The sequence below is a fragment of the Salvelinus fontinalis genome, chromosome 5 (assembly GCF_029448725.1).
Source record: "Salvelinus fontinalis isolate EN_2023a chromosome 5, ASM2944872v1, whole genome shotgun sequence".
Classification (NCBI taxonomy): Eukaryota; Metazoa; Chordata; class Actinopteri; order Salmoniformes; family Salmonidae; genus Salvelinus; species Salvelinus fontinalis.
Genome location: NC_074669.1, coordinates 7,893,749 through 7,907,802, shown reverse-complemented (window position 1 = coordinate 7,907,802; position 14,054 = coordinate 7,893,749). Strand labels below are relative to the sequence as shown.

The following is a 14,054-nucleotide window of genomic DNA, read 5'->3' as shown; positions in this document are numbered from 1 at the left end:
GGAGGAAGGGTTGAAGGGAGGAAGGGTTGAAGGGAGGAAGGGTTGAAGGGTTGCAGGGAGGAAGGGAGGAAGGGTTGAAGGGAGGAAGGGTTGAAGGGAGGAAGGGTTGAAGGGAGGAAGGGTTGAAGGGTTGCAGGGAGGAAGGGAGGAAGGGTTGAAGGGAGGAAGGGTTGAAGGGAGGAAGGGAGGAAGGGTTGAAGGGAGGAAGGGTTGAAGGGAGGAAGGGAGGAAGGGTTTAAGGGAGGAAGGGTTGAAAGGAGGAAGGGAGGAAGGGGGATCTTTAGAACTGTACTTGTGCAGATGATCTTCTCCGTTGAATCAGACTTAACATCCTGGACGACCGTGACCACAGAGCAGTTATAACAGTTCCCAGGATCGAGATTGGTGAAGGTGTACATCTCGACCGTGGTTGGGATGATCTCTACCACACTCTTGGAGATGGTCACCAGATAGGAGTAGGTTGGTTTGTGGTCATTCGGCTTGGACCAGGAAAGTCTGATAGCAGTTGTGTTCAGACCCTCAACCGTGAGGTTACTGACCACGTTGGGCTCTGAAAGGCAAAAAGGGCAGATATCATATTAATATCATCTATTACACAGAATCATTTCGCAGACAGTGTTATACACCTCCTGACTACCCCAGAGTAACTGCAGTTTGCTGGCTGACTAGAATGCACTTGCATTGCTCTTGGATTCCTCTACGAATACCTTTGGAAGTTTAGAACGCCGGCTTACTAGTATTACAGAACGTGCGTTGTGGAGTTCCTTCGCTTCCCGTTGCTGCTACCGAGGTAACAGTGAAGTTGTAGCCAGTCCCAGGCTCTAGGTCATTGACTTGTGTGAAGTTGGTACTGACTGTTTTCGGTACAGGGACTGTAGCCTTTATGTACTGGACTCTATAAGTGTAGTAGTTCTTAACCTCCACGGGGTCAGTCCACTGTAGCCTACATGAGGAGTTGGACAACGGGGTGGCTGTGAGGTTCACCACTGGTTTGGGCACTAGGAGGAAGGGAGAGAAAAAAATGTGTTAAGGCATGTAGGATTATTAGAAAGATTTCCGAAGATTTCTGCAACATTTTCACAGTCAAAACGTCACCCAGAGCACAGTCTACTGTACAGTTGTCACAAGTGTACTCACAGGTACATTCCGATGTATAAACACTGGTGCTTTCTAGATTCTGCGGTCCAATGGTTTTCACTGTGATGGTGTAGCAAGTCCCAGAGGACAGAGAGGTCAGGTTACTGCTGAGACCAGTGGTAGAGGAAGACTGGTTTCTCTCTACTAAACCAGTCCCATTAAGCTGGTAGCTGATGTTATAGGAGATGTCTTGCGCTCCAGTCATTAGACCCGGGGTTGTCCATTGGACAACGAGGGAGCTGGTTGTCCTCTCTGTGACGTTGAGGGGTCCAGGTGGGTTGGGCTCTATGGAGGAGAAATAAGAGTGATGTTAGGAAAGTTGCAAACACAAATTCTCGTTCACACAAACACACATTAGGTAGATTAGCTTTTTCTTCGGGACAAAACCAGAGAAAGCATTCTCACACTCTCATACAAACTTTCATAAACTTCAAACTACAGTAAATGCATAGTATAGGCATCATTGACCATGACTTACTGGTGGCTAACTGGACCCGAGACGTGTTCCTAAAGGCTCCAGCTACAGCAGTCACTGTGACCTCATAAACCTTCCCAGGCTGTAACCCAGTGAAGCTGGCCTCCCTGGTCTTTGTGATTATGCTGGACATATTGTTCCAAGTAGTATTCAGTATGTCCACGCTGTAGGAGTCCACACTCCCGTTACGCAAGGTCCAGGTCACGTTCAGCTGACTGGTTCCTCGTCCCGTAACCACAATGTCCACAGGTTGTTCAGGCTCTGTCAAAAGCACAATCGAAAAGGTTCATTGCAATGACTGATGGAAAATATCGACAGAAAAGAGAAAACCACAACCGATTATGGTTAGATTGCTTAGCCATTTCCGACATTGACATTTTCACCTTATCCATGAATCCATATCCTTTGAATCATAAAATAATACTTGCGAAATAACATACTTGTTATAGTGGTTGTTTGACTGAAGGCCAGATTGGGAATTTAGCCAGGACACCGGGGTTAACACTCCTACTCTCACTATAAGTGCCATGGGATATTTAGTGACCACAGAGTGTCAGCACACCCGTTTAACGTCACAACTAAAAGACAGCACCCTACACAGGGCAATTGGAAACATTTTTAGACCTGAGGAAAGAGTGCCTCCTGTTCGACCTCCAACACCACTTCCAGCAGCATCTGGTTTCCCATCTAGGGACTAACCAGGACCAACCAGGACCAACCCTGCTTAGCTTAAAAAGCCAGCCAGCAGTGGGGTGCAGGGTGGTATGCTGCTGACTAATATTCTTATTTCCATTCATTTTCTTATTTTACCTTTATTTAACTAGCAAGTCAGTGAAGAACAAATTCTTATTTACAATGACAGCCTAGGAACAGTGGGTTAACTGCCTTGTTCAGAGGCAGAAAGGCAGATTTCTACCTTGTCAGCTCGGGAATTCAATCTAGCAACCTTTCGGTTACTGGCCCAACGCTCTAACCACTAGGTTACCTGCCACCCCATTGATTGATTGCTTGCTACATCAATTGTTTTTACTTTTGCATTATTTACATACACTATATATACACAAGTATGTGGACACCCCATCAAATTAGTGGATTTGGCTATAGTGTCTTAGCTCGTATTACTAATTGATATAATAATAAAGACTCCCGATACAAGGAAGTGAACTGGAGCTTCACATTTACTAAAGCTAGTTAGTACAAGAATAACATAGAGCAACACTGCACATGACCAAGGGCGCTCCGTTCTTAAAGGGCGCTCCGTTCTTAAAGGGCACAGTAATTAACAGAACATAACATTCCTGCTCTAATACAATGAGAATAACTTTTACCAATCCACAATTAAAACATTTCCCAGAAATTGTTGTAGTTATTTTGCATCTTTGATTTGAACTTGAACAGTGTAAGTTTTTGTTTGTGTTTGTTTGCTTTAAAGTCCAGTCTGTCTGGTGGACGGTCCCTTCATTCTGGGTAGCACCTAAGATTGTCTGGAGGCTCCTGAACATCCTCAGTGTGTGCTGGTTCCATTATAGCTTCTGCTATAGCAGCACCTTCATCAACACGTTCCCTTCTTTCAGCCTGGGGTCTCTTTACTGCTCCACCGCCCTCTACAGGTCCCTGTGTGTCACTCTCAGGAGCTCTCTGTGCCTGTTATCTCTCGATTGTTGTGCTGTTTTCCGTGGAATGCATTTGGTTAATGTGACGCCGCCACATTATGTCTGAGCTCACTTGAACCCGGTAAGTTCTGGGTTCCATTTGTGCGTGTACTGTCCCTCTTGTCCATTTCCCTCCCCTTCTGTAGTCTCGCACCATCACTTCCTGTCCTGTTTGGAGATGGCGCTCCCGGACGCCGGAGAGCATATTGGCTTCTTTGTTCAGCACTTCTTTGGCTTCATGATGTCCAGCTGTGTGCGGTGAGGCATCCCAAACATCAGTGCTGCTGGGCCTTCATTTGTCGAGTCCTTGCTTTAGGGTTTGCACAAAGTGATCTGCCAGCCCATTGGTGGAGCAGAGGTGGATTCCATTTACTGACATGAACCTTGTAAACTCGTCACTTACGAAAGCTTGCGTGTTGTTGCATACTAGCTGCAGCGGCAATCCGAAGCGTGCAAACGTTGTTCTGAGACACTCTATCGTCTGAGCTGAGGTGGAGGAGTCAGTGCAAAACACCTCTGGCCATTTGGAATGGGCATCAACTATAACCAGAAACATGTGCTTTTTAAAGGGACCAGCGTAGTCCACATGAATTCTCTGCCATGGCTCTGTGGGCCATTCCCATGAGTGGACTGGGACAGGAGCAGGCATGTGAAGGGTTTCCAAACATCGGGTATCAAATCAAATCAAATCAAATTTGTATTCGTCACATGCTTACTAACAAGCCCCTAACCAACAATGCAGTTTAAAAACTATGAATAAGAATAAGAAATAAAAGGAAGAAGTAATTAAAGAGCAGCGGTAAAATAACAATAGCGAGACTATATACAAGGGGTACCGGTACAGAGTCAATGTGCGGGGGCACCGGTTAGTCGAGGTAATTGAGGTAATATGTACATGTAGGTAGAGTTATTAAAGTGAGTATGCATTGATAATAACAGAGTAGCAGCGGTGTAAAAGAAGGGGTGGGGAGGGGGGGGCAACGCAAATAGTCTGGGTAGCTATTAGATTAGATGTTCAGGAGTCTTATGGCTTAGGGGTAGAAGCTGTTAAGAAGCCTCTTGGACCTAGACTTGGCACTCCGGTGCCGCTTGCCGTTCATTGTTTTCTATCTGTTGATCCAAACCGGACCACCAGAAGTGGTTCCTTATGAGCAGCTTCATTGTTTTCTATCTGTTGATCCAAACCGGGCCATCAGAAGTGGTTCCTTATGAGCAGCTTCATTGTTTTCTATCTGTTGATCCAAACCGGACCACCAGAAGTGGCTCCTCATGAGCAGCTTCATTGTTTTCTATCTGTTGATCCAAACCGGGCCATCAGAAGTGGCTCCTCATGAGCAGCTTCATTGTTTTCTATCTGTTGATCCAAACCGGGCCATCAGAAGTGGTTCCTTATGAGCAGCTTCATTGTTTTCTATCTGTTGATCCAAACCGGGCCATCAGAAGTGGTTCCTTATGAGCAGCTTCATTGTTTTCTATCTGTTGATCCAAACCGGACCACCAGAAGTGGCTCCTCATGAGCAGCTTCATTGTTTTCTATCTGTTGATCCAAACCGGGCCATCAGAAGTGGCTCCTCATGAGCAGCTTCATTGTTTTCTATCTGTTGATCCAAACCGGGCCATCAGAAGTGGTTCCTTATAAGCAGCTTCATTGTTTTCTATCTGTTGATCCAAACCGGGCCATCAGAAGTGGTTCCTTATGAGCAGCTTCATTGTTTTCTATCTGTTGATCCAAACCGGACCATCAGAAGTGGCTCCTCATGAGCAGCTTCATTGTTTTCTATCTGTTGATCCAAACCGGGCCATCAGAAGTGGCTCCTCATGAGCAGCTTCATTGTTTTCTATCTGTTGATCCAAACCGGACCATCAGAAGTGGCTCCTCATGAGCAGCTTCATTGTTTTCTATCTGTTGATCCAAACCGGGCCATCAGAAGTGGCTCCTCATGAGCAGCTTAATTGTTTTCTATCTGTTGATCCAAACCGGGCCATCAGAAGTGGCTCCTCATGAGCAGCTTCATTGTTTTCTATCTGTTGATCCAAACCGGACCACCAGAAGTGGCTCCTCATGAGCAGCTTCATTGTTTTCTATCTGTTGATCCAAACCGGGCCATCAGAAGTGGCTCCTCATGAGCAGCTTCATTGTTTTCTATCTGTTGATCCAAACCGGGCCATCAGAAGTGGTTCCTTATGAGCAGCTTCATTGTTTTCTATCTGTTGATCCAAACCGGGCCATCAGAAGTGGCTCCTCATGAGCAGCTTCATTGTTTTCTATCTGTTGATCCAAACCGGACCATCAGAAGTGGCTCCTCATGAGCAGCTTCATTTTGACAATTCCAACATGCCCTTTATGTACTGGCTGCAAAACCTGATATTGGCATTAACTCTCATTCCCCACATCAAACATCCTTGGTACATTGTGTTAGGTTCTACATTTATTTTCTTATTTAACAAGGCAAGTCAGTTAAGAACAAATTCTTATTTACAATGACGGCCTAAGAACAGTGAGTTAACTGCTTTGTTCAGGGGCAGAAAGGCAGATTTCTACCTTGTCAGCTCTGGGATTCGACCTAGAAACTTTTTGCTCTAACCACTAGGCTACCAGCCGCCCTGGTAAATTAACCTTATAACATTTCACGAACGATTAGTAAAGCTTAAACCAAGTTTATTCACCCATTGGGTCCTACAGCTGCATAAGACAAAGACATGATTCCACCATTGGTAGTATATATACCCCAATTTAGGTGGAGTCTCCTCCTTCTTTCTAAGCATTACATCTTTATTACTAGGCAGGAAGTGAAGTGATGCGGGCAACAAACTGTTCCTTCTCCCTTAATGTGACCTGACCTGACCTCTACCCCCTCCTTGCTAAACCACATCTCTCCACCCTTATCAGTGCCTGCCAACATGTGAACGTCTTTCCTTCACTCAGTACATTCCAAGCTTAATTGCCTCCAACATATACATTCCTCCTACAGATAACCATTAACTTCTGGTGTATAAACCATACTATGGCACTCCTCATGTCTCTAGTACAACTGATGATTAACAATATTTAAAGTTTCGAAATCTGAGCACATCAGTTGTAATTTCTATTTTCCGCTGGAAATACGGAGTCAGCTCCTTTCTGCCAGTAGCTGGCCATCCTGACATGGTGTAGGTGAACACTTTTGACAAGGTCACATCTTTCCTTGTCTCCCGTTTGATAATTGTGCTTGTGACGGGTAGTGCCTCGAGCTGAGAGGTATACAAAATCTCCACTGCATCCACACTCCTGTGTCTTTCTCTTGTACAGGGCAGTCTGGATAATCCATCTGCATTTGTGTGGAGGGACGACGGCTTAAACTCAATGTCATACCTATGACCGGCAAGGAACAAGGCGTATCGCTGTAACCTGGCCGCAGTCATTGCCGGAATACCTTTCTTTGGACTGAAAATGGAAAGCAACGGCTGGTGGTCCGTAACCAGTGTGAAACGCTTGCCATATAGGTATGCGTGGAATTTCTTGATGCCCCTAGCGCCAGTGCTTCTTTGTCGATTTGTGAGTAGTTCTTCTCTGCATCCTTCCATGTTCGTGACGCAAAGGCGGCTGGCCTCTCTGACCCATCTTTCAGTGTGTGTGTGAAAGGACGGCCCCTAAGCCATAAGGGGACGCATCACAAGCCAACTTCACTGGCAGTTCGGGGTCGCATTTTCACACTGTTCTGTCCACTGCCATGTCATATTCTTTTCCAGGAGTTGATTGAGACGCTGGAGTACTGCTGAAAGGTTTGAGAGGAATCTTCTGTAGTCATTGATCAGTCCCGTGAAAGATCTCACTTCTGTGATATTTTGTGGTTGTGGTGCCTGTACCACTGCATCGATTTTGTCCTGTGTTTTGTGCAATCCATTGCGGTCGAGTTCATGTCCACAGAAGACAATCTTGTCCTTGAAGAACTCCCACTTCTGTAATTTACCTGTAGTCCATACCCTTTGCCTTTGCTGTTTCCGTATGACAATGCCCCCGTGCACAAAGCGACATCCATACAGAAATGATTTGTCGAGATCGGTGTGGAAGAACTTGACTGGCCTGCATAGAGCCCTGACCTCAACCCCATAGAACACCTTTGGGATGAATTGGAACGTCGACTGCGAGCCAGGCCTAATCACCCAACAGTGCCCGACCTCACTCATGCTCTTCTAGCAAAAATTAAAGCAAACCCAGCAGCAAGGTTCCAACATGTAGTGGAAAGCCTTCCCAGAAGAGTTGAGGCTGTTATAGCATCAAAGGGGGGACCAACTCTATACTAATACTCTGTCCACATACTTCTTGTGATTTAGTGTATATAACCATTGAATCTTGAAGAATATAACTTATGAATACCTCATGAAATTAGTTCAACTATCATACCCCATCAGAACCCCAAATATAATATTGTTTTACTCAAATTTTAAACACACACTGCATAGCCTTAAAATAAGAATAGGATATGTTTCTAAATAATTGTATATTAATGTGGATGCTGGCATTATTATGGATAATCCTGAATAAATTGTGAATAATGATGAGTGAGAGAGTTACAGACGCACAAATGTCATACACCCCAAGACATAGTAACCTCTCCCCATTACAATAACAGGGCAAGTCAGCAATTTTGGGGGGGGTATGACACATTGAACTAAAATATTAAAGCAACATGCAACAATTTAAAAGATTTTACTGAGCTACAGTTCTAATAAGGAAATCAGTTCATTGAAATACATTGATTAAGCCCTAATCTATGGATTTCACATGCCTGGGAATACAGATATGCATCTGTTGGTCACAGATACTTTCAAAAATGTGTCCCCCCATTTTAGGTGACCAAAAGTATTGGGACAAATTCATTTATTTGTTTATTAAAGTAGTAAAATGTGAAGTATTTGGTCCCATATTCATAGCATGCCATGGCTACATCAAGCTCGTGACTTAAAGTTTATTGGATGCGTTTGCTTTTTGTTTTGGATGTGTTACAGAATATTTTGTGCCTAATAGAAATTTTTGTAATTTTTATTGTAAATAAGAACAGAATGTTTCAAAACAATTCTACATTAATTTGGATGCTACAGTGATTAAGCATAATCCTGAATAAATTATGAATAATTATGAGCGAGACATTTAGACACACAAATATTATACCCCCCAGAAATGGTGAGAGGTAGCATTTTTTTTTGGGGGGGGGGGGTATAATACAGTATTAATCAACTTTAAAAATCATCACATGTTCTTGGATCCAAACAACTAACATATCAATGAATACAAATAGTATCTGTGGCATTGAAACAGTCTGACATGAGAGTATCTGAGTTACTTACTTGTATACATAGAAAGGGTCTCGTTCTGTCCTACAGTCGTGTTATCTCCAGCCACTGCAGTGACCGTGAAGAGGTACTGCACTCCAGCAGTGAGAGCAGTAACATTAACAGACGTTCCTGTGGTATTCTGACTGCCACTGATATTACCACCAGTCCATTCTACTCTGTAGAAGGATATGCTTCCCAATGGTTCAGTCCAGTTCAGAGACACAGATGATGTCGTGATTTCAGAGACAGTAAGGTTCCTGATGACTTCAGGTTCTGTGCATGAAAGAAATGTACATTTTGGGAGAAGACCATACCATTAGATTACCTAGTACCTATATCATCATAACGTCCTTCTCTCAGGCAGGAATTTATGATATTACAGGCTTAGTACAGAAGGGGGCGCCAAAAAATGAGAAGCCCTTTGGGAGTCTATTACCAGAATGCTAACAAATTAGCACAAATGATAGTGAATTTCCATGGAGTTTTCTAGCTAAAAATGCAAACGAACACAAACAAAAGTATTTTTTTAAGAGACAGGCAGTCCAGCTCATAAAGTTATACATATAAATAAGCTACCGATTGTAATTTTTGGTGAGTTTGGACATTTGCAAGCGAATGTGAACAAGAGACATTGTGCAAATGAACAGTACTGGCTCTGGAGCAGCAGTTGTACATGCTGTGTCTGTGTGGAGTCTGGAGTTGCTAGGGCAACAGGACTGGCTGCTCTGCTCGAAGAAGATGGAAGCAGACGGGCTGATGGGGGAGAAGACAACGGTCCGAGAACAGACAGGAGAAAAAACTCAAGGAAATCGAAAGATAGTTGTGGCAGCTGTACAGATAACTCATCCAAAAGGCCTTTAACTTCTCAAACACGGAAGAAACACAACACGATACGACGTCCCATCACCTTATTAATTCAGACACTTACTTAGATAACTAGAAAATTAAACTTAGGGGTCGCATGAACGCAGAATTCTTAGTTTTACTCACAGGAAAAATATATAAATGCATAAGAAATATCTTGCTGCGTTTTGTAACCGCAAATCTAAAATGATTCTTATTGTGATTTCTGCTCAGCATCAGACACATGTTGTACTTCAGTTGCAGATGAACGGGCATTGTATCAGCAGACAGCGCTCTGACTGATGGGCGGCTACTTTACTCCAGCACTTCTCTCAGTGGAGCCAGCGTACTATTCTTTGGTAAAATGCAAGATTAACTTCAAGAAAAACATTAGGAAATGTAGCTGGCTACATCCTCTCTATGATAAACATTAGAAATATGATGGCTAGCAAAGTTTTTGCAAGAAAAGACTGTACTTTTTCTTTGAAAGCTGATTTAGCCTGCTTGTGTGGCTTCCAGCCAAATAGCATTGCACTTCTGTTCTCATCTGATGAAAATGAAGCTGTTTTCTGCCGAATATAATACACTAATGTATTTCCAGTGAAGGACAACTATACTGTAGTTGTACGTCCCTGACCACTCTGTTGAAGCAAAAAACAACAGGTGACTTTCAATATAAAACGCAACCCCTGTCAATACACAGCGTGACTCACGGGCTCCCGCTCTCACCAGTTGTGCTATTTATAAAGTAAAACGTGACTGGTTCAACTATTCTGGGGAACTACGGTAAGATTAATAATGTAAAATAATGTGACAGGTGAAATAAAGAACGCCATCTGCGTTATCTTCTGACATATTGCACAAGTTGACTGCAAGTCTTTACTTAAAAAGTAGCTACAAAAATGAAACTGTATAGAAAAACTTCAAAGTACTAGTTTCAACAGTATTGACTGTGTATTGAAAAACCATCTCGTAGCTATTTCATAACACCCCGGTATACGGTTTACACGGTATACCGCAAAAGCCAACACTAGACAATAATATATTTTCAAAGACATCAGTATTAAAAGTCCAATGCTGCCATTTTTATGTCATTATCAAATAATTTCTGGGGAACAATTAAGTACCTTACTGTGATTGTTTCAATAAAATGGTCAAAAATGAACAAATAGGGCAAATTGTCAAGCAGGAATTTAGCTGGGACTGTCTGGGAGAGGTCTGAGTGGGGTTGGGGAAAACTTTCAACTAGCTGTTATTGGCCGAGAGGTTTGAAACTCTTTCTATTTGAAATGTATCGCCGGGTGATGTCACAGGGCAGGCCAAAACTTCGTCCCACCAAAACAGATTGAAATTTCTGGCGTTTTTTTCAAACAGCTCCTACATTAAAAGGGAATTAACATAATACTCACAATTTCAGAGTATTATTCCAACATCATAGTGTAGAAAAATACAATACACAGGAAAATCACGTGACTACACTGGGCCTTTAACGGTGTCACGTTCCTGACCTATTTATGTTAGTTGTTATGTGTGTTAGTTGGTCAGGACGTGAGGTTGGGTGGGCATTCTATGTTTTCTGTTTCTGTGTTGGTTTTGGGTTGCCTGGTATGGCTCTTAATTAGAGGCAGGTGTTTGGCGTTCCTCTAATTAAGAGTCATATTTAGGTAGGCGTTGTCACAGTGTTCGTTGTGGGTGATTGTCTTCCGTGTCTGTATGTTATTTCGTACCACACGGGACTGTTTCGGTTTATGTAGTCTGTTTCCTATTCGTGCGTTCTTCGTGTCTATGTAAGTTCTCATGTTTAGGTCAGTCTACGTCGTTTGTTATTTTGTATCATTTCAAGTGTAGTTCGTGTTCGTTTTTCGTCTTGTTTAATAAATATGTGTTCAAACTTCGCTGCGCCTTGGTTCCCTCAATACTCCTCCTTTTCCGAAGATGGAGAGGAGGAGGATCGCCGTTACAAACGGCCACAATATACACTGCCCAGAGGGATGGATCAGCCTCTAGACATGAAAAATGTCCATTAATACCAAGAGTTCCGCAACTCAAAAATATCAGATACAGAATGTTGCATGAAGGGGTTAAGAAATAGAGCCCAGACAATTTAAACTTCATCTTACTTGTGAAGAGTGAAACACTGATATTTTTGCCTTCAGTCATCTCATCTCCAGCCACTGCAGTGACCCTGAACGTGTACTTCACTCCAGCAGTCAGCTCAGTTACGTTAAAGGCTGTCTCATTGGTAGTTGTATTCATATCTCTACTGCCATCAGTCCATTCTACTCTATAGAAGGATCTGTTTCCCAATGGTTCAATCCAGCTCAGAGACACAGATGATGTCGTGATTTCAGAGACAGTAAGGTTCCTGATGACTTCAGGTTCTGTGTATGCAAGAAATGTACATTTTGGGAGAAGACCATACCATTAGATTACCTAGTACCTACCTACAGTACTCTATCCCAGGATTTCGTCACTATTGATTCCAAAAAGAAAGAGGACCTTACCCTTCCTCTTATTGCCCTCTCATTGTTAAATACAGATATTAACATAATCATTACATGGTTCCACTTAAAGAACATATTAAGACCATTCCAATGAAAAGGCTTACTTGTAAAGAGTGCTTTCTCCTGAGCATTTCCTTTAGTTATATTATCACCTGCCACTGCAGAGACCTTGAATGTGTATTTCACTCCAGCAGTCAGCTCAGTTACATTATAGGCTGTCTCATTGGTAGTTGTATTCATATCTCTACTGCCACCAGTCCATTCTACTCTATAGAAGGACCTGTTTCCCAATGGTTCAATCCAGCTCAGAGACACAGATGATGTTGTGATTTCAGAGACAGTCAGGTTCCTGATGACTTCAGGTTCTGTGCGTGCAAGAAAGTTATATTTTGGGAAAAGATCACCAGAATCATTATTATTCATGGTATTCACCATACACTCTATATATATGATCAGAAGCATGCTACTTCTACATACATTTAAGGTAAGTATGTAGGACACAAAAGTGGTACCTCTAAAAACATATTGAAAGATAGTAAGCATTATCAATGACATTAAAAGTTTTGGGGACAAAAAAGGTGTTTTCAATAAAGGACAAGCAGTTAATCATACAATCCAAGCCCAATTTTGCAGTTGAATGCAGATTAACACATTTCCTAAAATATTCTGCATCAGTTGGAGTCTACACTCCCTTCTCAAGAGAGAATTATGTGAACCAAAACTACAGTGACTGACAGATATACTGATTAAAAATGATGGATATTCCTTCAGTAGTCTTATCAGCAGCGACTGCAGCAACTATGAGTCTGTACTGCACTCCAGCAGTCAGCTCAGTTACATTAAAGGCTGTCTCATTGGTAGTTGTATTCATATCTCTACTGCCATCAGTCCATTCTACTCTATAGAAGGACCTGTTTCCCAATGGTTCAATCCAGCTCAGAGACACAGATGATGTTGTGATTTCAGAGACAGAAAGGATCCTGATGACTTCAGGTTGTACGTGAGCAAGAAAGGTGATTTTAGGGGACAATAGACTAGGGTTGGGCGGTATTCAGATTTTTGTATCATCATAACGTCCTTCTCTCAGGCAGGAATTTATGATAGTACAGGCTTAGTACAGAAGGGGGTGCCAAAAAGTTAGAAGCCCTTTGGGAGTCTATTACCAGAATGCTAACAAATTAGCACAAATGATAGTGAATTTCCATTGAGTTTTCTAGCTAAAAATGCAAACGAACACAAACAAAAGTATTTTTTTAAGAGACAGGCAGTCCAGCTCATAAAGTTATACATATAAAGGAGCTACCGATTGTAATTTTTGGTGTTTGGACATTTGCAAGCGAATGTGAACAAGAGACATTGTGCAAATGAACAGTACTGGCTCTGGAGCAGCAGTTGTACATGCTGTGTCTGTGTGGAGTCTGGAGTTGCTAGGGCAACAGGACTGGCTGCTCTGCTCGAAGAAGATGGAAGCAGACGGGCTGATGGGGGAGAAGACAACGGGCCGAGAACAGACAGGAGTAAAAATTCAAAGAAATCGAAAGATAGTTGTGGCAGCTGTACAGATAACTCATCCAAAAGGCCTTTAACTTCTCAAACACGGAAGACACACAACACGATACGACGTCCCATCACCTTTTTAATTCAGACACTTACTTAGATAACTAGAAAATTAAACTTAGGGGTCTTATTAATGCAGAATTCTTAGTTTTACGCACAGGAAAAATATATAAATGCATAAGAAATATCTTGCTGCGTTTTGTAAACACAAATATAAAATGATTCTTATTGTGATTTCTGCTCAGCATCAGACACATGTTGTGCTTCAGTTGCAGATGAACGGGCATTGTATCAGCAGACAGCGCTCTGACTGATGGGCGGCTACTTTACTCCAGCACTTCTCTCAGTGGAGCCAGCGTACTATTCTTTGGTAAAATGCAAGATTAACTTCAAGAAAAACATTAGGAAATGTAGCTGGCTACATCCTCTCTATGATAAACATTAGAAATATGATGTCTAGCAAAGTTTTTGCAAGAAAAGACTGTACTTTTTCTTTGAAAGCTGATTTAGCCTGCTCGTGTGGCTTCCAGCCAAATAGCATTGCACTTCTGTTCTCATCTGATGAAAATG

At 42.5% G+C, this 14,054-nt stretch overlaps 1 protein-coding gene across 5 annotated transcripts in view; it reads right to left on the bottom strand.

The window, feature by feature from the left end:
• LOC129855020 (receptor-type tyrosine-protein phosphatase beta-like) overlaps window positions 1–14,054 on the bottom strand; it is a 113,268-nt gene that overhangs the window by 17,617 nt on the left and 81,597 nt on the right. For 4 of the 5 annotated variants that reach the window (XM_055922261.1, XM_055922258.1, XM_055922260.1 and 1 more), the window contains 7 exons: window positions 12,032–12,292; window positions 11,544–11,804; window positions 8,593–8,853; window positions 1,616–1,873; window positions 1,138–1,422; window positions 735–998; window positions 293–550 (listed from right to left, as the gene is read on the bottom strand). In XM_055922261.1, the coding sequence (XP_055778236.1) occupies window positions 293–550; window positions 735–998; window positions 1,138–1,422; window positions 1,616–1,873; window positions 8,593–8,853; window positions 11,544–11,804; window positions 12,032–12,292 (1,848 nt within the window). The remainder of the gene's footprint in view (window positions 1–292; window positions 551–734; window positions 999–1,137; window positions 1,423–1,615; window positions 1,874–8,592; window positions 8,854–11,543; window positions 11,805–12,031; window positions 12,293–14,054) is intronic. The other variant, XM_055922259.1, reaches the window with a different exon arrangement.